Below are 23,568 nucleotides of genomic sequence, written 5' to 3'. Positions count from 1 at the left end.
TATCCAGATCACTTATAAAGATATTGAATAACATTGGGCCCAATATTGATCCCTGGGGGACTCCACTAGTGACAGGTTGCCACTTGGAAAAGGAGCTATTTACCACCACCCTTTGGGTGCAGCCTGTCAGCCAGTTCCCCACCCACTGCACAGACCACTTGTCTAGGCTGTAACACATCAATTTCTCCAGAAGAAGACTGTGGGGGACCATATCAAAGGCCTTCAAGAAGTCCAGGAAGACAATGTCCACTGCCCACCCCATGTCAACCAGGCAAGTCACTTTGTCATAGAAGGCCACCCGATTTGTGAAGCACTATCTGCCTTTAGTGAAGCCATGTTGGCTTTTCCCAATCACGTGCTTCATTTGACTTGTGATGGCCCCCAGGAGGATTCGTTCCATAACTTTCCCAGGGACTGAAGTAAGGCTGATGGGCCTATAGTTACCCGGATCCTCCCTCGAGCCCTTCTTGTAGATAGGGGTAACCTTTGCCTTCCTCCAGTCCTCCGGGGCATCCCCCGTCCTCCATGCCTTCTCGAAGATTATGGAGAGTGGCCTTGCAATAATGTCAGCCAGCTCTCAACACCTTCAGGTGGATGGCGTCAGGGCCCATTGATTTGTGGGGGTCAAGCTCCTGTAGTAATTCATGTACTAACTCTCCCTTCACCGATGGTGGGTCGGTGTTTGGTTCAATTGGCAATTTTGTTCCCAAAGCCTGGGACCCTACAGTGCTGGTAAAGACAGAGGTGAAGAAGGTGTTGAGGACCTCTGCTTTTCTGCGTCATTGGTGATTGACTCTTCTTTTCTGTTTAACAGTGGGCCTATGTTTTCCTTCTTTTTCTCCATATGGTTGGTATGTTAGAAGAACCCTTTCTTGTTATTTTTTATGTCTACAGCCAGTTTAAATTCAAATTGGGCTTTTGCTTTTCTAACTGCGTCTCTGAACTCTCTGGCTATGCCCTTGTAGATCTTGGTGGGTAATCCTCCACTTCTCCGTTTATGGTGTGCTTCCCTTTTGGATTTGAGTAGACTCAGGAGGTCATGGTTGAGCCATGGGGGCCTCTTGCTCTGCTTACTTCCCTTTCCTTTGTAGGGGATAAATTGGCTTTGTGCTTCCAATAGAGAGTTCTTGAAGAATCCCCAGCACTCACTATCTCCTTTTTATTCCATGGAAGCTTGCCATTGAATCCTTCCCAGTTGAGCCCTGAGTGCACTGAAGTTTGCTTTCTAAAATCCAGAATCCTTGTCTTAGAACTGACCTTCAGCACCCTCAGCAGGATCCCAAACTCCACAATATTGTGGTCACTGCAGCCAAGGCTATCACCAACTGAGATATTACAAAGCAGGCTTTCCCTGTTTGTGAATTGCAAGTCCAGCAGCGCCTCCTTCCTGGTTGGCACATCTAACATTTGCATCAGGAAACAGTCCTTGATACATTCCAGGAACTTGGTGGATGACATGCAAGCCGCCGTATTGTTTTTCCAGCAGATGTCTGGGTAGTTGAAGTCACCCATCAGGACCAGGTTCTGTTGGCCAGAAGCTTGCTTTAGTGCTCCAAATATCACTTGATCGGCTTTGTCACCGTGGTTAGGAGGTCGATAGCCGATGCCCACTGTGAGGTCCTACTTGGAGATGACCCCTTTGACTTTAACCCAGATGCATTCGATAGAGCAGTTGCAGTCACCATAGTTGACTTCAATACATTCATGGTGTTCCTTGAGGTAGAGTGCAACTCCTCCACCTCTTCTACTTTGCCTGTCTTTACAAAAGAGCTTGTAACCGTCCATTGCGATCCCCCAGTTGTTTGAGGTGTCCCACCATGTTTCAGTTGCTCCTATGATGTCATACCCTTCTGAGTGAGCACGGAGTTCCAGTTCCTCCTGTTTGTTACCTAGACTGCGTGCATTCATGTACATACACTTGAGGTGTTTACTCTTTTGTTTCACCTCTTGGGAGACAGCTAAGGAACCTTTATCACCACTCTGCTTGGACTGACTTACTCCCCCGTTGGATGGGCTGGTGTGAGCGTTTTCTCCATGGATCCCACCCCCCAAGTCCTTTAGTTTAAAGCCCACCTCACCAAGTTAGCCAGCCTACTGCTGAAGATTCCCTTACCCCTTTTAGAAAGATGGATTCCATCCCTCCCTAGCATGTTGTCGTCATTGAAGAACACCCTATTGTCATAAAAGCCAAACCCCTCACAGTGGCACCAACCACGTAGCCAGGAGTTGATACATATTACGCACCTGTTTCTGGCTGCTCCCTTCCCTTGAACTGGCACAATGGAAGAGAAGATCACTTGGGTGCCAATGTTTTTCACTTGCTCCCCCAGGGCTTGAAAGTCTTCCTTGATTTTACCCAGGTGGCGGCTCTCAGTATCGTTTATACCTACGTGAAATAGTAACAGTGGATAGTAGTCTGTTTTCCTGGTGAGTTGTGGCACCCTCTCAGTAACGTCTCAGACCTTGGCTCCTGGGAGGCAGCACACCTCTCGTGACTCCCTGTCAGGTCGGCAGATGGGTGCCTCAGTACCCTTCAACAGACAGTCACCCACCATGAGCACTCATCGTTTCTTTTTACAATGTCCACTCTGTGTCGCTGGTACAATTTCCCCTTGTGGGGGACTTTGCAGACCTTGCTCAGGGGTGTTCTCGGTCGTTAAGGCTTCATATCTGTTTCTGATTGTGATGGCGGAGGGTGCAGGCTGATGTGGAATCCTGCTCCTGTGAGTCACCAGGGTCCATGGCACCTCATTCTCGGTGGTGTCTGCCACAGGAACATGATTCTGAAGCTACCCGTCTACCTCTGCCTCAGCTCCTGTAATACTGCGCAGCCGCTTAACCGTTTCCTGCAGTTCAGCCACCTGACGTAACAGGTCATCGACCTGTGCACACCTCGTGACCTTATCGTCAGAAGAGGGGTTTGGGCAGTTTCTGAAAACCACTGCCTGTACTGGTGTGTCCTTTCTTACCAGACCTGTCTGGGTGGATGAGTCTGATATCTCGGGGCTTCTGCTGAACGAACAGTGGTTTTAGCTCTGAGGCGAGTGCCCAACATTTCACCCAAGGCCGAAGCACTTGCCTGAACTGTAGACCTACAAGCGGGCTGCGGTGTCCCTCCCGCTCGCCCTGCCTGCGCAAACTGCCGCGCCACGCCCTGTTTGCCCGTCCTGGTTGCTCGCGCTCCCTAGGGGCCGTTTAAATCTCCCGCTGTTGCTTCTGGCAACAGCCCATGCCACGTCAGCTGCACGTCAGCCTTGCTCGCGAGAGCTGCCGGCTCCTGACGGGTCCCTCTACTCACTCCTGAGCTTCTCGGGTACGAGGAACCACTTCGCCTGCCCCAGTCTAGCGCTGAGCCACGGGACTTGCCCTTGCCACCGCTGTGCTCCTCGCTGACTGATTGCTGCTGGCGGCTAAGCCGCATTTAAGTTAATAAGATGGCTTCACAAATAATTTCCCACCATTGTGATGGGATGCTTTTTCACAAATGTGAATAAAAGATCAAGGCATTGTAATAGATATAATATACAGTATATACATAACATTTGAAACTTACCTAATATGTATTGTGCAAATGAACTTTATCTGATATAGCATAATTTACCGCATTACAGCTGCTCATTCTTTTTTTATCTTCATAGTCAAGTCTGTTAATTGTGCTCATTTGACTGGAGATCTGGACCAAAGACATCTGAGGATGTCATGTAGACATGTTTTGATAGGGATAGCATATCTGAAAATTTACGTGAATGTTGCTTTCCTAATCTTCTGCTATTCCTTTAGGCTTTAGTAAATGATATCCAGACAATCCAGCCCAGTTTGAACAGTGTTAATGAGGTTGGGAAGAAAATGAAGAGTGAAGCAGAGCCAGAATTTGCTTCCAGAATAGAGACAGAACTAAAGGATCTCAATGTTCAATGGGAACACATTTGCCAACAGGTATCAAGTCTCCCACTGTGACTGGTTTATTTTGAATTAATAAACAGCTTTCTCATTGGCAGAATTTGACCTTCTATGCATATCCAGTAGATATAAACTGAATTTAGACATATTTGGTTCATATTAATTAAACCTCTATTTTAGAAATTTTATTTATCATGTTATACATGCAAAATATGTTTCTTTATGTTATAATACAAGACCTTACTATTTTTATAACAAAGTTATACACTAAAATCTTAGAAGTTAACAACAATGCAATTTATGGCTTCTGCAAAACTAGCTTTCTGAAAGTGGTATAGACACATTTGCCAAAAAATCAATTTCTGTATTTAGTGTTACATTTTCTTTTGCACCATTGTACTCAGGTGTTATTACTCTAGATAAAATAAGACACTAAAACAGTGATGAGTTCAGAATCAAATAACTTGGAATTAAGAGTATGTGCACATACGCATGTGTATAAATTACAGTCTGCAATGACAGCATGAATTTGAGAGAATGGGGCATAACAGGAAAGGACAGGTTTTTATTTTAATTAAAGACACTCCTAATAAATAATTTTACAGAATAAGGAACATAAAAATTACTATTATTTCATTTATGATATTTGAATTTTCTTTATTTATGAAAGCTCAAAGGAAATGTCTTTCATGTTTCTCTACTTGCTCATTCTATTGTCTACCTTTTCTAATGTATATTTGTATAATATTAAAACTATTGCCTTTGAAGGTGATCTAATGTTTTCTAAAACTATTATTCTTCACTTTACATGTGAGAAAATAGCCTCTGTATATTTTTCAAATAAACATAGTTATCAAAAAAGTTGATCTTTGAAATTTGTAAGACATTTAATTGACCCAGTCCTGTAGTCTTTCCCCTTCAACTAATATGGAGTTTTTAATTGCTTATTTTTGTGATATTAGTAAGTCAGATATCTTTGCAATTCTCTCACAGAAATTTCAAGTAATGCCTGAGTTAGAAGTCTGTTACAGTTTTCTTCTGACTCCTCTGAAAATCTGCCTGTACTAGTCCCATTCAATACACAGCACAAATTATTGCCTCTCAGTGGGCATTTCTAACACTTCTTCAGTAATAGGTATTAAAACACATGTGTAGTAAATATAAAAATCAGTTTGGTCTGTGGGGGTTTCTTGAAAGGATTTGGAAAAGTCAGCTTGAGTTGATATACATGCAGTTGAGAGCTAACAAATGGCATTCGCATACTCTCTTCAGGTAATGGGAGATTACCCTCTCTTCTGGTGCTGTGACTGAGGAAGAGGCAATTTTGCAGGGCCACATATGGTTCAGCTTTTATACTTGTTAAACATCACCTTTTTATTGTTACTCTGTTCTGTAAAACAACATTTATGTAGAACAACATTTATGTTTAACAGTCAGTCCTCAAGGATGAGTAACGAAACCAGTAACCATCAGAAACTAAGACCAAATATGAAGACACAATTCCTCCTGATGTTACTGAAAATAACATTTACTGAAGAAGTGTCACAGACCAGGATGTTGGAATGATCAGCTCTGCAAGCCCAAGTCTGAAAAAGGGCACCAGCGCAACTGTTTTTGTTGCAAACTTCTTTATACCATTGAAAGATGGCTCAGCCAATGGCTTAGTTAGTTACAGATGGTTTTTATAGGTTGATGCACAATTCGCATATCATAAAATGGATTGGGATGGAAGGGACCTTTAATATCATCTAGTTCTATTTCTATATATGAGCTATATTAGTTATACAACCCCATATAGTGATTGGCAAAGAATTTAACAAAAATATTTTTCCCTTTAAGATAAGGAGTTCCTTCCAGTAGAAGATTCCTTTATTACTTACCTATGGTTAGGATATAAACCTTTCTGAGAAACTCAATGATGATTTCATCGGTAGAAGAAAACAATCATATTGCTTTATTCTCTAGCAAGTTGCTTTCAAACTGGTTAGAAGGTCATCTGACTTTATAGCTCGAGAGTGTCTGGTTTCATCCTTGGATGCACTTTCAGGGTCTGCTGTGGTTGTTATTTTTGCATCTTTTAGAAGATAGTCCTTAGGTGATGTTTTTTTCAGATTTGTTTTCTGATGACCTCAACGTATGGTGTAGAGTCTTGTTCTAGGATCATTGAAAACTCATTCTGCACAGCAACAACTCGCCAAAAAAAAAGATGTATACACATGTAATACCTTCTCAGTTACCTATTATTAATATCTCTCTAATTACTTGTAAACATCTGCCTAATTACAGCAATGTTATTAGTATAGGATTTAATTTGGTTCTTTTCAGGCTAAAACATTGTCAAGTTTGTGCAGTAGCCTTCCTTTAAGTGTCATGTAATGTTTTCTTCTTTAAAGGCCTATGCTAAAAAGGCAGCATTAAAAGGTGGTTTGGATAAGACTGTGAGTCTCAGAAAGGATTTGTCAGAGATGCATGAATGGATAACACAAGCTGAGGAAGAATATCTGGAAAGAGATTTTGAGTACAAAACACCTGGGGAATTACAGAAAGCTGTTGAGGAACTGAAGGTAAAAGATGAACTAATTCCTTGAGCTGTGTTTAAAGTTCTCTTTGAAGATTTTGTTGTAAAGAAAGTCTACTTTTTCTTTTAGAGAGGTGCCTAAAATTTAAAGTAGTAGGCGGCTTGGATGGAGTCATTACTATCTGGAATAAGTTGGAATACATGTAGTCTTTCACAATACTGCATTCCTTTTTTTTCTTTTTGCTTTATTGGATACTTGATTTTGATACAGCTTCAACATTCTTGTACTTAAGAAATAATTCCTAAGAATGAGGTGTGAGCAGCAGTTAACTTGTAGAGTAAAATCAGTTTTATATCTTCTCTTTATATTAGAGAGAGAGACAAAAAAAAAAAAAAAAAGATTTAGCACTTCAGAATGCTGGTAGTATGTACTAAGTATGCATGTTTTATTATTTCTTTATCATAGCAATATAGGAACAGCATATTTTGGTCTCAGGCAGACAATGTTTCTTTCATGTGGGATGAATATGGCCTTTGGACAATAACACTAATTTGTGATACATGCTCAAATATACTCTTGCTCAGTCAGTGGATGAGGGCTTGATTTTTATTTCATAAGTGAATTGTTTGACCTGTGTATGGCCTTAACAACCTAACACTTTGTTCACAAACTCTTCATTGTCCATAGGGTTTTGCCAGTGTTTGAGAGTAGCTGACCATGCAACTGATGATCTATTTACTGACAGAAATGACTTGATGCCAGTCAGAATATATAGAATATATGGAAACATATGGAACAAGTTCCGTGCATTGTAAATGAGACAAATCTATCAAAAGTAAACATCTGCTCTTTTTTAGTAATTAAACAGCAAAACTCAAACTTACACATTATACTGCATAGTAAAACTGGCAAAATGTAGTTTTAGATACAGATGGTTTTCCTAGTAAATATTCTGTACTTTCAGCTGAAGTACAGTATGTTCAAACCGTGACACCTCGACCTGTGAAGATAACCACATCATTTATCATGCACCCCTTCACCTGCTCCTGATGATCCTTTCCCCACAGGCTTGCAGCCACCTCTCCCATCACACAACAGGCAAAATCTGGACCAGAACTCTTTGTTCATCCTGCAGCCCATTTCTTCCCACAGCTAGGGAAGGGGAAAGCCAAGAGCAACCTAGTGAACTTTCTCTGGCAACGTTAACCTGATCCCAGTTATTCCAGTTCATGGACTTCCTCAGACTCAGAGAGAATGAAGGTTGTAGGGAACAAGCTTGTGTTTTAATGTTTTGAGGCCATGGAGTTCTCAAGTTCCTGTGAAGACCAGTACACACTGGTGACACTAGGTATACCATCACTCTGTTTCCAGTAGCAATACGACTCCAGTCATAGGCACCATCCCCATTGTAAACACTGAGAGGAAACAATTTTAGGCAGGACAATCTAATATCTTATTAATGAGGTGGCATAACAAGGGAGAGTAGCAAAAGGTGGAGGAAGAAAGTTGGGAGTTGGATTGATCATTTGTTGTGGTTACATACGCTAAAACAGGGAAAAGGTGGCAGGTTGGTGGTTCCAGATCAGTTACATAGGATATGTTTATTATTATTTTTATTAGACCATCCATTTGTGGTTCTCTGTGTCCCTTGGATCTCTATATTTCCTATGTCTGCCCTTTGCTAACCTTCTCTGCCTAGGTGCTAAGAGAGAAAATGCTGTTTTGGAGGATGCTCCCTTTTCATATTTTCCTCTCTTCGTGTTAGGTTAATATTCACTGACGGTGAATAATGGTGCTGATTTTTCTCTCTCTGTAAAGTGAGAGAATGAAATCAACACTGATGCTTTGATTAAAGTGTGAATTATATACTGGAGAAAAATTATTATCTCAATTTCTCTTTAAATGCAGGTTAATGCCGGTGGCAAGAAGAGGAAAATAACTCAGAATTATTTTCCTTCTTTTCCCTCTTGCTGCTCCTGATTGTACCTTTAAACCTGGGTACATGAATTTGTGACAAAACAGTTTTTTTTTTTCATTTGTGGTTCATACGGTATTATTAAAAAGGTATTTGGATCATTTCTTGGACAAAACTGAAATGTTTTACTCTTCTGAGAGCTCCAGAAAACTCAATAGTTGTGAGAAGATGTTAAATTGTATTGAGTATCATGTATTGGCAATAAAATTTAAAAAAAATAAAGGATTTTGGATGCATTCAAGATTGTCAGAAAGTCTGGGAATTAAATGGCTCTTGGGGGGTTTTTTGTTGTTGTGGTGTTGGCTGTTTTTTTTCCTCTCAGAAAGAATTCTGTCAGAGAGAATTCTAACAGAGTTATTAGAAATAAGTTTCCTTGCTAAACCAGACTACAACTTCTTTTTTTTTTTTTTTTTTGTTAGAGAGCAAAGGAGGAAGCCATGCAGAAAGAAGTGAAAGTGAAGCTTATTACTGATTCTGTGAATAATTTTATAGCAAAGGCTCCACCTGCAGCTCATGAGGCTTTGAAAAAGGAGCTTGATGTTCTGATTACCAGCTACCAGCGACTCTGCAGCAGACTGAATGGAAAGTGCAAAACTTTGGAGGTTGGATATCTTGCCAGTCATTGTATTTATAGCCCTTCTAACTGAAAAACTAATGTAAAGAGCAAGGATGTATTATCGTATGGGACCATGAGAAGACCAAGGCTGTCCTTGCTCTATGAGCCATATACCTAAACATTTTTGAGAATCATATATGCTGGGGAGTCATATTAAGAGAGAAGCCTCGGAGATGGGTCTTAGGTGGGAGGCAGCAATGGCTGCTCAGGGTTCTTATCCCTCCTGAGACTAAGCCAAGCATCTGGCTTCTGTAGCAACCTTGTGACATTGTCTTCACCAGCTCCTCTAGGCTTCTTTTTTCCATGGCTAAGAATTTTTATTAAATGGCCCTGGAGCTGGACAGGTGGTGTTGCCTCAGCACGGGAACAGCATTTGATCTGCTGGCAAGCTGAATGTGTCTCATGTATTTTGAGTTGACTCTGTGTTTTGGACAACTACATTGCAGATTATTGCCATAGGACTATTTGCATGTTACAAAATGGTCACAGTGAATTAGGTATGGTTTTTTATTGAGAGCTAATTTACAATAACTACCTTCATAGAAGACAATTATTTAACTGGGTAAAATTTATCTCCTCTGAATTTCACTGTGGAAAATGACAGGTGTAGTCTAAGCTGGTAATCTATATTTCCCCTAATCATTGATGTTATTGTGTGGCAGTATCCTGTTATAACCTCCCCCTAGACCAGACACTTACATTTGATAGGACCAAAGTTAGGTGAGATGAATTGAACTCTGGGAAACTTGATCTACAAACAGCCTAATGCATCTCAATAAAATTAGTTTAACTTCTACTGACAACAAAGGAACAATGAAAAGATGATTTATGGAGAATTTAAATGTTTTGCTTGTTGTGTAAAGTGCCATTTTTATCTGCTTATTTAAGTATCTTCAGGCATTGTAAAAATAAAATATTAGACAATAATTTAATTCCAGGATAAGAAAAACATGATTTCATTTTACAACACTATGTTTAGTACTCTAGCACTTAAGTGGTCTATAAATTGCCCCAAATGTGGTTTAGAATTTATTTCCATAGAGATTTCAGTCAGAATTCTTGAAAGCTGTGTTTTTAGTCGTTTTATGAATCTGTGCTTTATGTAATTAATATACAGAATATATAAGCAACCTAACTACATCTTGTAATAAAGACATATGAGTCTTTAAAAATTCTGATAATTTGTATATTTGTATATTACAAAGAAATTTTACAGAAAAGCATATAAAGTGGATAATTCATGAAAAAGAAAACTCAAGCTGTGCTTTGCAGAAGAGTTCACTTTTTCATGTTATCTTCTGTGGTTCTGTTCTGTTTAATCAAAATGTTTTTGTTGTGTTTTATGTTTCTTTGGAATATCAATACTGGGGAAAAAATCAACTCTATGGCACTGTAACCGTCAGATATCAACCATGTTGTTTTGGGGATGACGCATGCAATATTTTCAATGTTTTAATAGTGAAAGTTAGCTGTGAGATTTTCAATCTCAATAAATTTTTTTTTTCTCCATCAGGAGGTGTGGGCATGTTGGCATGAATTATTGTCGTATTTGGATGCAGAAAATAAATGGTTGAATGAGATTGAACTGAAACTCAAGGCAACTGAAAATATCCAGGGAGGGGCAGAAGAGATTTCTGAGTCTCTAGATGTAAGTGCTGACATAAATAATATCAAATCACATGTATTGATAAATTTTAAATCACATTACATTCAAAACAAACTATGAATCAATATTACACATGAGCAAGATGCAGAATATTTGGAAAGTCCTATGTTCTCACTTGATTGAACAAATGAGGTTTAGAATTAGAATCCACATAAGTGAAACAGAGTAATGAAAAATGTTATGCCTGATGTCATAGACAATCTTTGGTGACAATAAAATACACGTTTTTAAAAAACATGGCCTCACTTAAGACAGTCAAAAAAATGTTGAAGATGTCAGAAAGAGCAAGTTTTCATCCTAGCACAGCAATTCTGTTTATTATTACTTAATTTTTATTCTTGGAACCTTTCAAATTGGTAGAAATTAAGTTAATACAAAATGGTACCTTGATAATGCAGTTTTGCTCTTGAACTTTATCCATTCAGACACTCAAGAAAATTTTTTATTTTTAATTACAGAAATGCTCCCACTGAGCTCATGGATCATAGTTCACGTTTTTAAAATCAAGCACCCAATTTATTGCTTTGTGAAAAATCTTTCTTTTTGTAATAAGTAGTATGGAATATTTGTTAAGACATGGGACATTGATTTTTTTTCTTTTCTCTCTACTTTCATTGTGCATGAAATGTGAATTTTCTTACTTAAAATTTTAAGGGGAATTCTCATTGCACTGCAGAATCTTATTTGCAGAAAGGATAAGAAACTACTTTTTTGACCTTGTTTCAGTCTTTGGAACGTTTAATGAGACATCCAGAAGATAATCGCAATCAGATTCGGGAAGTGGCTCAGACTTTAACTGATGGTGGAATCTTGGATGAACTGATCAATGAGAAGCTTGAGAAGTTCAATACTCGATGGGAAGAACTGCAGCAGGAGGTATATTTAATAATTGACCTGTCCTCCCATTAAACAGCTTACAGTCTAGCACCATAAAAATGAAGTTGTTTTGTTGGTATAGTTCCTAAACAGTACACAAACAAAGACTTATTTTAGAAGTGGGTGGTTTGCATTGGTGTGGTGTGCTAACTCTGGTAGGTAGCAACACACTGCGAAGCTGCTCGCGTACTCCCCACATCCCTGGTTCAATGGGGGACAGTACTGGAAACGCAAAAGCAAGAAAAGTCATGGATTGAGATAAAGACAATTTAATAAGTGAAATGAGTAACATTATCCTACAGATATACTCTTTACTAAACAATGAATAAGAGTCTTTATATCAATGAAAGGTTTTATAAAGAAAATTTAATATAGAATTCTACCTGTTTAGCAGAAGAGTCAAATCTAGTAATATGCTAGGTTATCAATCTTTTCCACAGACTCCATGAAGAAAATTTTACTAATTCTTTGACAGATCCCATTAGTGGGGCAACATACTTTTTTGCTGGTAAATCAGTTCAAAACAGTGATACTCGTCCCTGAGTATTTACTTGTAATACTTTTAATACTAGGAGTACATTTGTGTGCGTACTAATACAAATGTGTGTGTATGTGTATAAAGGCAGGACCAAACAGAATTCACTGAAGAATTTTAAGATAACCAAAAGATACATAAGGAAATAGTTCAAGTAATAGTAGTTTACTAGTAACAAAGATGGGGACAAACTCTAAATCAATGCACAACCACCTTACTACACAGTGTAACAAGGCAGTTAAATTACAGACGTATTGAGTGCAAATACATGAAAAGTGATACTCATGGAGGACTTCTGACTTCATATATGAAATTGTAACTTTTGAGCTGACTTACTGTTCAGAAGGAAGTTATCTTGGAGTTATGAAAAGAAATATCAGGAAGATGTCAGCTCAGTACTTGTTGAAAATCAGAAAGGAATTACTAGGGAAAGACATAACAAAGGTCACAGAGACCCTCTTTATGACTGGAACCAGAACGTAGTCAAAGATGAGCTACAAAGATGGTAAAAAGTTACTCAGTTTAAATTATATAAATAATGAACAAGTAAAGATTTTTGGAAAGCAGCTGTGTTAGATAACAATTTACCATGACAACGGTAATATTTTTTCTTTCTTCATGATGCTTGAAATGTATTTGCATTTGAAAACAGGGGAAGTAAAAATGCTACAGTACAATTTAAGGAAGGGTCCTCAGCTATTCTGAGCCTAAACTTGAAGGATGGAGAGGGGAAGGGACTGCTTTCCTCTACTAACTATACTAATTACCTGGTGGTAGTTCTGGTCCAGTGCAGGCATTCACGTGGTCCCATATTGCTGTTCAGTGTGATAACACAAAATGAAACATAACCTTCTGTATATATGCTCTTTTTTTTTTTCTTTAACATCTAACTTCTGTTTAAAAGCAGGTACATTCCCTGGAATTCTGCTACTTGGTATCTGTGTTTTCTCTCCTGCCTTGGAGGGGGAAACTGGGAATATACAGAGGGCTTCCAGTGTGTGAAAACAGGACTTTCAAATAATCTTGCTGGGTGATGGATGAATACTATTCAGTCTTCACAATAATAGGCGTTAAATCAAAATGCATGTCAGTTGCAGGAGTTAAATGTGGAAAGTACAACATGAAATTGCTGTGTGATATTCTGGAGACAATTTGCATGAGTATATAAGCAAAATATGTTAGAAATGTATTCACTGCTTTCCAATTTAATTTAAATATAGCCAAAAAGTGGGGGGAAGCCCTCCCCCTTCTTTGAAAGCTTGATCTGATATTTAGTAGTCAAATACTAATGATGAGATCTTTAAATGAATATAAGAGGTGTAAAGAAACTATTTCAATCACAAGTTTCTCAGTCACACCGCTTCTTTACTGTATGTTTTCTGCAACAAAATGTGTTACAAATTTTTCCACGGAAGTCTTACTTTTTTTCATAGATTCCCGACACTGAATTTTCTGTGCTCTTTGTGTAGCCCTGATGAAATCCAAACTGAATGCACTCTCCTTGCATAAATATACGTTGTAGGCACATAATATTATTCAGCTTGTGTTCAAGGTCACTTCTACTCAGACAGACTAATAGGCTATCCTAATGTGGTAAAGTTATTTATTTTTATTTGAATAATTGTGCAGGTACAGGTAATTATCAAGACAATAAGCTCATGTGGGCAAAAACTGATGTGTGAAATATTTATTCACTAATAGAGAAACCAAACCAAAACACTGCCATATGAATGATGCTGCAAGACAGTACAGCATTGCTACTGAGATAGAGATTTATTTTTTAAGGCAGAAAATGGCTTCAAGTTTGTATGTCTTATCTTCTTTAGTTAATGAAGGCTGAGTGTGTTTAGTTTGCTGTTGACCATCTGGGGCTGATCAATAAGCAATATATACCCAACCTTTACTTTTCAAGGACTGATTCACTTACAACTCTGTATATTGGATATAAAAAACAGTGTTGCCTGAAGAACTTCAAGCTAATATTGCAAGTGACTATGATCCCTGTAATGCTGAAAGTGTTTTACATCCTGTCCAGCAAACTTCAAAAATGTCAGCTAGATATTCCTCAGATTATGCTTGCAGAAAACTGTATGAAGCCTTGTTCAGATGGGCTTTACACTAGATTCAATTTTTATTCTTGGGAACTGCTTCTTAATTTCTTTTAGGACTCCCCTCAAGATTACCCTATGTTTCTTTCAAAGAGCATACATTCATCATTTCACAAAATTTTTCTGTTTTGTTCTCCTCTGAAGAGGAGAGAGAATTCCTCATGTCTCATCCCTACATGATTGCTTTGAAGACTGCTAAGAGGGCTGCTTTTACAGGCTCTGAGGCACTGTCTGTCTGCAGTGATAACCTAAAGAGATAAAGAATTCCTCCTTGGTATAGTTTGCAGGTTTGGAATACAGCTGATCAAAGACATATATAACTTTGGGGATGAAAGGTCAAATATTTGTAGCCACTTTAAAAACACAAAACACACTGAAATATTACTAGGATTTGCAGAACAATTCTTTCTAGCTTGGAGGGTAATAAAAATTCCTGGACCCAAAATTAATGCTTTCAATGTTAGAAAAGGTGTTTTTAGTTCGCCTAAACACTAATCCACTCTGATTGAAAAAAAAAAAGTGGAAATTAACACATTAACATTTTGATGCAAAACGTACAGAGATGGTGTAATATATCTCAGACACAACCACTATATTGCCAAGAATTTGGGTTAAATTTTAAACTCATTTCAACAAGTTAAGAAGGAAATGTCAAGCTGAAAGTTTTAAACTTTTTACTTTTTAAATTTACCCTGTGGTAACATTTCTCAATAATTAGAGAGTATAACTGAGCCAAAAACAAAACAAAACAAAACAACTTAACGTATTTCTGCCTTTTTTAACAGATCCCTTTCCATGAGCTGTAATTTATAATCTAATTAATGAATTTGCTTCTGCATTATAAATACATGTACCCTGTAGTAAAAGTACTATAATTTTGGAAAAGTTTTGTTCTATTTTTCTCAACAGCAAAACTACTGAGTACAGCCTCAACAACAAAACTCTACTTGGTTTTAACCATAGATCTCTAACCAGCATCTTGGTAACTGCATGTGTGACTAATGTCATTAAAAAGTTGAAAGGTATTATTTCAGGAAAAAGTGGCAATGCGACAACTATAGATTTATAACATTCATCAGAGAATGAACTACAGTCATAAGTGACTGAGCACCTCCAGCTTTCCTGATATTTGCCTCTCAGTGCAGCTGTTCTCTTAATATGGCATTTTATATCGATAATATGCAATATTACCATTTCCTGCATTTACCATTGATCTTTGTTAATTTGTTAATTTGTAATCAGATTTATGCAATATACCATAACACAAAAATTAAATTATATGCTGAATCATAAAAAATTACTAAAAATCTATGAAAACCTGTAGAGACTTTAATAAAAAAATTCAGTCCATAAGTATGTTTTCTTTTCTTTTTCATTCTGATAGTGCCTGACAGCAGAATTTCTTTTTTTTGTTTTGTTTTCATTTCCTTGACAGCTGTCAACATTTCACTGGCTCAGAAATAATTAAACAGTTGGTTATTTTCCTGAATCTCCTATTTAGCAATTAGCTGTCAGACACTTCTCTTTAGAGACCAAAGCCTTCAGCTTTATTGACTATGATCTGATAGCAGAGCTAGAGCTTTGTATAATGTCCTCAGATCCATTTATACGCTGTGATGTTAAACCATCTATTTCTTCCACAAAAAAATAGAAAAGCCATAACAATTTAGAGAAAAAAACTAAAACCCCCCAAAACAACAAAACAACCCCCTAAAACAGAACATCAGAAATTAAAATATTTTAATATTATAGATATATAAAATTTCAACTTTCACATGTCTTAAAAGTATGAATATATAGATTATCTCATACGTAGACATGAGAGTTTTAAGGACAAATTTGAAACTCAGGTTCACAGATGTAAGGGTGTAGTATGTCTGCCCCTTTTGGTAAAGCCCTCTAATGCTTACTTCCATTAGTACCTCTCTTTCGACTGAAAGAGAGGAAGAAGCCTCCTCCATATTGAGGCATTCCCCTTGATTGCATTGATAAGTATTCCGCAATGCCAGGGACCTACTTAGTGAACAGGAGTAGGTCTTTGAGTCAGACCATAGGTACTGGAGAAATATATTACATTACATGAGTGTATTGTACCTTTTATAAGATTTTTGTGAAGACTCTTTCATTGCATTTGTTGTATGAATTGAACAGGGTCAGGGCAGAGGCTTGACTTTAGGTGAGTGTGCAGGATGGCATCCATCTGTTCCCAGTAAGCAATGCAGACAACAAAAATTAAAGCAACACCCATTCATATCTAAGAAAATCATCGCAACTGTGAAGGTGGCATTTCCCAGCATTTGGCTGTGTGGTTCTGCTCCCACTGCCAAAATAATTCCTCTCTTATACCATTGCATTCACATCTTGGTCTGATAATATCTTTTCATTCATCTAAGCTGTTAGCGGTTTTTGGAAAAGATGTGCTTTCACCTCACTTGGAAGATACAAGATGTCACAGAGGTTCTCAGGTTGTGATCAAATTCTCTCTGAGGACAATGAAAAGGGAATGTTTTGTCTTTGTGTGTGTGTGCACGCATAAGGATATCACAAGCATGCATATATATTTATCTGACTTCATATTTGTTTGAATTCCAGGCATAAAAATTAAGACTCAGGGAAGGATTTGTTGTAATTCTTTCTTAACTTTATCTGCTTTAATATTTTATCAATTGGTTTGGGACTGTGTTAATTTTTCCAGGATTTTAATATACAGTTTCTGCTGGTATGAGCCCAGAGATGGCAAATTTTCAATCACCACATATTTGTCATAGAATTTTAATACTTCTTCTGAGTTTCCATGCAGTGACAGCTACTTCATTGCATGCACGCAGGCTGCTCCTGAGGCTGGCAGGAAATTTATCTATACTTAAGCAAGTGCTTAAATGCAAATAGTAGTTAACATGGGTCAGTGTTTAACAAAGGTTAAAGCTTCAAGCATTTCTTTTATACCAAGTAGTTTTTCAGAATGACTTAGCATCAAATATGTATCCAGGATATTGAATTGACCAGAAAGTGCAGGCACTTATTTTAATGACTAATAAGAATGGAACTTTCTCAGTGTCTAATTTTATACGGTTAGTTTTTCTGAACATCAGGACACTGCAGCCCTCAGTATGAATTGACTATGCATTTAGGTTAGTCCTACCAGTTATCCAAAGAGATCAGTAAAAGCAGAGAGATTTTCTTCCCTGCTTCCAGGAGGATGCTGTTACCCATGGGATGACGAAAGCTACTTACCATGTTTCTGATGTAATGTGCCTTTCGATCTACTGTATAGTGATGCAGATGGAAAGGTAGAGTGTGCCTGAACCTTAGCCAGGCTTACAAATTAGTAGTAAGGAGTACCAAGGTAAATGGAAACTGTGGTTTTTAACCAAGTTCGTTTGAACAGGCTGAGAACATTGTAATATAAAATCTCAAATCAGATGAAGGTAAAAGTCATTTAAGTAGCAAGCCTTAGTACTGTACTGGGAAGTTATATTGTTTTAATGGTTCATCAGGTGGGGTAATAATACCTTAGTGGCTCAGGTGCTTCCATTAACACTGACAGCATGAGCCTGATATACTCATTTCCGCAGAAAGTTCCTGAAACTGGCAGTGATACCAGGTTATCCGATCAGCTGTTTTGAAAAAACACAAATCAGCTTACAAAAACAAATATAGTAAATGCTGGTTAGATCCCTCTCCTTTAACAAAGTCAAACACCTAGGAAGAATGCTCGCAAAAATAATCTTTTTCATTTGTTAAATGTGAAGCTCTATAAGAACCTGAGCTCTGTGAAGAAGGTACAGATATATCAAGAATTCTCACTGAATTAGAGAGAGGTATTTTTGTTCAAGACAAAAGTTTTGTAATAGATATGAAATCAAATTAAAGTATAGCTGGCTCACCAAAGAGAAAAAGTGTGATTTGACTTGAAAAATGGCAGAAGACCAAGCAATGTTATTTAAAGAGTGCTTGCTTTCTCCCTCCTCCTTTGATTCATGTCAAAGAAAGTTAGTCACTTTATTCTATAGTCAGCAGTATGGCTGGGCTTACACTGAGAAAAACTGTATTGCATTTGAGATTGCTGGTAGTTATTATGTGCTTTGTATAAAGCAGAAACTCTGCTAGGCAGAAGCTGTAGTCTAAGTAAAATATGAGTCTGCAAGTGGACACAATGACGGATGGAAGAAAGTATCAAGTTATTTATTACCTGGTAAATACCATGTTAAACTTACAAATAATACTTAAAGCTAACTGTTTATGTCAAGTGTTTAAATATACCTGTGTTTTAAGAACAACTTGGAAGGGGAATTTATTGTTCTGATTTGTTAAACCATAAAGGGAGATCCTTTGAAATGGAAGCACCCTTCTCAAAAAAGGATTTTATAAAAGGTGATGGTAGGCAATCCCCTGTGGCTCTGACGGTGGAGTAGAAGCGAGAGTCAACTTTCTAGACTAAAAGAGACTATGGTTACAGTCATAATAGATTGGGCAAGTCCACAGACAAGACAAGGATCCATCTCTTTTTTTTTCCCAGAGTAGGCATTGCCTGTGTTCCTGACAGATATTTATACTTCATATGAGAGAGCTCCTTCTCAAGAGAGTCTTTATCCCTCTCACTTACTGAAGTGGATTGTCTCAGATGGGATTGTGATGACAGTAACCCTATTCTTAGTAAACAAAATCTCTTGAACTGTATAATAAGATCAGGAGGACTACTATGCCTCAGAATGAGAGACTTGCACTGTCAGGATGGTTATATTATGCAGCTTTGCCAACTTCCACTCAATATAGAAATCCTCAATGCATGCATTGATGTTTCAGGGTTCTGCATTTTTTAGATCTGGGGTTTTGTTTGTTTCTTTCTTACTAAAAAGAACTGAATGGGTGGCAAAAAGATGCGCAACTTGTCATACAAAAAGGTGGATGAGGACAAGTCAGGCGTACTATTTTTGATTCTTAGCCTGCATTAAAAAAATAGTGGGGAAAATGTATTATACGCGTTATTACTGTGAATACTATTAACGTTGTCATTGTTTTCAGGCTGTGAGAAGACAAAAGAGTCTTGAACAGAGTATTCAGTCTGCCCAGGAGACTGACAAAACCCTCCGCTTAATCCAAGAGTCTCTTGCTGTTATTGACAAACAGCTAGCAGCCTACATTGCAGACAGAGTTGATGCTGCACAGGTCCCTCAGGAAGCACAGGTACGTTATATATAGGTTGAACTGATGTGCTTAGTGGTTTTCTCAATCAGCCAAAGAGTCACTGGTTGTCCCTCAGCCTCATATTAATAAAGGGTATTTACGACATGATCGTTAGAAAGTGCAAGTAAATTGTAGGCAGGATTACTTTGAGAAGTTCAAGCTAATTTTCTAGTAAAGTCATATTTTTCCTACTGGTTTATAATATATACCTGACAAGAAGATGTAAAGAACTATAAATGTCATGGAAGACTATGTAGGAACTTTAAAATAACAAAGAGTAAAAAAGCAACTCTAAAATCCAGTCCCCATCCTAGAAAGAAGAAACTCATTATCCTCACCACTCTCAGATGGCACCTTTACAAAGCCGATTATGTGGCCTAGGATTTGTTACTAAATTATTGAAACATAGACAGCATTGTTAATTAGTTCATAATGTGCACATAAATGTACTTACACTTCAGTTTTTACAGCTCGTGCAAGTTTAACAGAATCATCTTTTCCCATTCTTTAGAAATGTTTTATTGAGCCTTTGAAATAAAATTGTATATCTAACTCTCATTTTTACTCTTTCATTGTTTCTGCTATAACATCTGCTTTACTGTAGCATTAAAATGGTAAGGATACAAATTAAAATCAAAGACGTCTGGTACAAAATTATTAACAGTGTACATTACTATGTACAGCAACTTTTCTGTAAATTCCACCTAAATTTAGAAGCCAATTTGCAAAAAAACTAACAAACCAAAAAGGCTACAGAGAAATTGAAAACACATAAAAATAGCTGCATGTACCTACAAACACACACACACGCGCGCACACACACACACTTATGCATATAAAAAGCAACTGAAAGGTATGTCTATCTAGATTTTAATTCAAAAGACATGGAAAATTTTATTTTTAAAGGAGATAAAACATGATTTTCAGGGCTACATATATTCAGCTCTGAATATATTTAAGATCATCTAAGCTTAGATTCCATGCAGATGTTTTTATGTGTGTGTGTCTGATTTTAAAAAGTTATATTTAGAAAACAGGACCATAATTGCATTCAATCTTATTTTAAAACTGATTCTAATTCATTTGCTTCTAACTTGTGTCCGTATAAGAATAGGATCAGATTGAGATAAATTATTATTCCAGTTTGAATCCTAAGGTGTGTTGACCTTCCTGAATTATTTTTCTCCTTCCTTGCAATGTGAATAACGTACACTATTTTTTATGAAATAGGATATAAATCAGCATTTGTTAAAGACGTATCAGTTTAATTTCTCGTGTTGCAATTATATAACCCTAACACAGAAGAAAAATTTGATAGGAAAGTGTGGTTTTTTCTGGTGTTTTTGGACAGTTGCATTTTAGCAATTTTCTGTGGTGCTTCATATATCCCATGGACGCTTCTGGTTCATATGTGTTGTCATGTACAATATTGGCAAAGATCACAGACTGTGTAAAAAAGATGTAATTCCAACAACTGAAGCAGCATAAAACTCAACCAACCTTAATTAGCACACTTTCATTGGAAAATTTCAGCTCAGTGTTTTTGCAGAACTTTTTTTGTTCTTGAGGTTTTATTGTCTGATGTCAAGTTCACCTGATTATGCTACATCCACTGTGGGAAAACCAACATAGAGGCTGCTGACTTTTTCCCTTTCATGTTTTTATTTTAAGATGCCAGTGAGACTTAATGAAAAAAAACACCTTAATTAACAACTAAACAGATTTAATGCAAATACTGAAGTTCTCTGAAATTGGGTTGTGGAGTTCTTTAAAATCCTTAGAGGGAAAAGCAATAAACAATCAATTTTATGCGGGTAAATATACTGAGTCATTCCTTTAGTGAACGGCCATTGCCAACCAATGGCTGAATAGGCACAAACTGAACAGCCACATCTCCTGCAGAGCCTCTGCTGGCACAGCTCTTTTGTAGAGCAGAAAATAGTTCATTCATATAAGATACCCTACCACAGTGTCTGCACAGCTGGAATGGGAATCTTTCAGTCAGTTATGTTGGTTTCTGGGCAGGGGTCAGTTTATCCATGCTGAGGGATTTAGCAAACTGTTCAGCAATATGTGTTGCATTTCTGAAAGAACATGTGGGAGAAGTTATAATCAGAAAACTCATGAGGGTTTGGGAGCTCTGTGTGTTTGCTTCAAAAATTCAAATCCGTTTAGAGCTTTGATAGGAGGGATAATCTTTGGTTCAGCCGATTGGAAATTAATCTGAGAAAACAAATTATATTTAGCTCCCCTGTTTAAATGAAATGATCAGTTTAGTTTATTCAGAAAGTTGACAGAAAGAAAGGGGAGTTAAGTATGTGCTGTTCAACTTCTTTGAATCATTTTTCTGAATGTGAATTCTGTGTGCTTCTTACTCCACCATGTGGCACTGAGAATTTAGTGCTAGAGAGCCACTGCCACCCAACTCGTTTTGAGTACAGCTAAAGATACGGTATTAAGACAAAACAATCTAACGGCAACTGCACAGATAAATCAGTTCAGCTTCCTCAAGGTGTAATCATGAAAAAAGAACTCGAGTGAGGGAAAGCCTAAAACAATTCCATACGGAAATAGTATTTGTTTGTATGCTTGATTTCATAATCCCAGCTGAAGTGTCTTTAATTTCTCTAAATTTACCAAGAAATTACAGGGAATGAAATCATCATCACAGGAATTTGCCAGATGCTGACCTTTTTGCAAGTATTCTTTAAGTGACGGGAATAAAATAGATCAGTACTGAAAATATTACATATATATATATGACAAAATAATTTTCAGATAATTATTTGTTGCATTGTTATTAAATAACTCCTGGTGGGAGAGAGAATCTCCACTTTGTACTGCTGTTTAGTCTAAGAGATTACATGGAGACTTTTAGATTACGCGACAGAAAATACCCGTATTTCACTCTCACCTGCATGTGACAAATCACTTGTCTGTTGGTCTCCCTGTATGTGTGTATGTATGTATGACTTATGTAAAATGCAATGTGGAGAAGAAATGAGCAACATGTTTCTGAGAAAAACAAAAGTAATATAATTCACCTTTTAAATAAACTCCTTGAATAATTACAGTTCTGTAGTGATAATCACTACATGCCTATTTTCTGAGTGCAGATGGTTATTAATCTGTTCTTAAAATATCAGTGTGCTATGTCCAAAGCCAAAGCTAATGCGATGATGTAATGGCAGAGCTGTTCAGTTGTGCAATGTGTTACCTGACAAGAATAATGCCATGCTTCATTGCCTTCAGACTAAAATTTTGGGACAAAGAATTCACAATTGTCTACTTAGTAAAATGTCTAATCTAAAAAATATTTACACTTTTCTTCGTGGGACATTGTGAGAATTATTTTGTTCAGCCATGTGTAGATCAGTGGTCAAAGAGGGAATAGCTGATTATTCAGAAGTGTAAACTTTTGTTACGTATTGAGTAATCTCCCCAAGAGCAACTTGTGTGTTCTAGGCTAAATTTAGACCTTGTTTTCCTAGAACGAGCAGTGGAAGAAACTTAAGGTAATGTAATGGCCCTTGCCTTCAGATCAACTGCTCACTGCTGAAAGATTTACTGCTCTGGCTATGTAATTTTCAGTTCTTGAGAATTAAACAGTATTCAGTTGCCCAGTACTAGTATTGCCTGATGTATTTTGTTGGAAGATGTGGAATATGGACAGAGGAACATGGATGTAGTAGAGGATAGAATAACTGCTTAGTTAATTTTGTATAGCGTTTTTTGAATAGCATGTTCTGCTTAAAAACCTCTATGAGAAGGGAACAACATACTTATATTGTGGCATCCTCCAAATTAGGGGGAAAACCTTCTATCTGAGAGCAAACCAAGATGCTGCGCTGGGAGCAGCTTCTGGGAGCTCAGTGGGACAGAAAAGGACGTTACCCCTTGCCTGTGACATGCAGCCTCCCACTGCAGGGGCACCTGCAAGAGCAGGGCATAGTGCCACAGCCAGCCCGCAGGGGTTACCTACACCTACCTACCATAGATTCTATTCTGTCTATAGCTCGGGATGCCACTGAAAGTTGCTAGGCAAGAAAGAAATCTTGTGAGGAAAGCACCAACCCTGCAAAGTCAGAGCGAGGCATAAAAAGGTCTTGCTGTTTACTATGTATAACCCAAGAGATCCAGGTGTCCTCTCTTTAAGGAACTACCTGTCTAATGTATCACCCTGTGT

General features: G+C 37.6%; 1 protein-coding gene across 11 annotated transcripts in view; it reads left to right on the top strand.

Annotated features, from left to right (window-relative positions):
* DMD (dystrophin) overlaps window positions 1-23,568 on the top strand; it is a 1,138,094-nt gene that overhangs the window by 406,895 nt on the left and 707,631 nt on the right. For all 11 annotated transcript variants that reach the window (XM_075097793.1, XM_075097785.1, XM_075097765.1 and 8 more), the window contains 6 exons: window positions 3,781-3,936; window positions 6,294-6,464; window positions 8,814-8,996; window positions 10,524-10,658; window positions 11,403-11,552; window positions 19,221-19,382. In XM_075097793.1, the coding sequence (XP_074953894.1) occupies window positions 3,781-3,936; window positions 6,294-6,464; window positions 8,814-8,996; window positions 10,524-10,658; window positions 11,403-11,552; window positions 19,221-19,382 (957 nt within the window). The remainder of the gene's footprint in view (window positions 1-3,780; window positions 3,937-6,293; window positions 6,465-8,813; window positions 8,997-10,523; window positions 10,659-11,402; window positions 11,553-19,220; window positions 19,383-23,568) is intronic.

This window comes from Phalacrocorax aristotelis, chromosome 1, assembly GCF_949628215.1.
Source record: "Phalacrocorax aristotelis chromosome 1, bGulAri2.1, whole genome shotgun sequence".
Lineage (NCBI taxonomy): Eukaryota > Metazoa > Chordata > Aves > Suliformes > Phalacrocoracidae > Phalacrocorax > Phalacrocorax aristotelis.
Note: the sequence above shows the minus strand (reverse complement) of the source record. Positions and strands in the feature narration are given on the sequence as shown.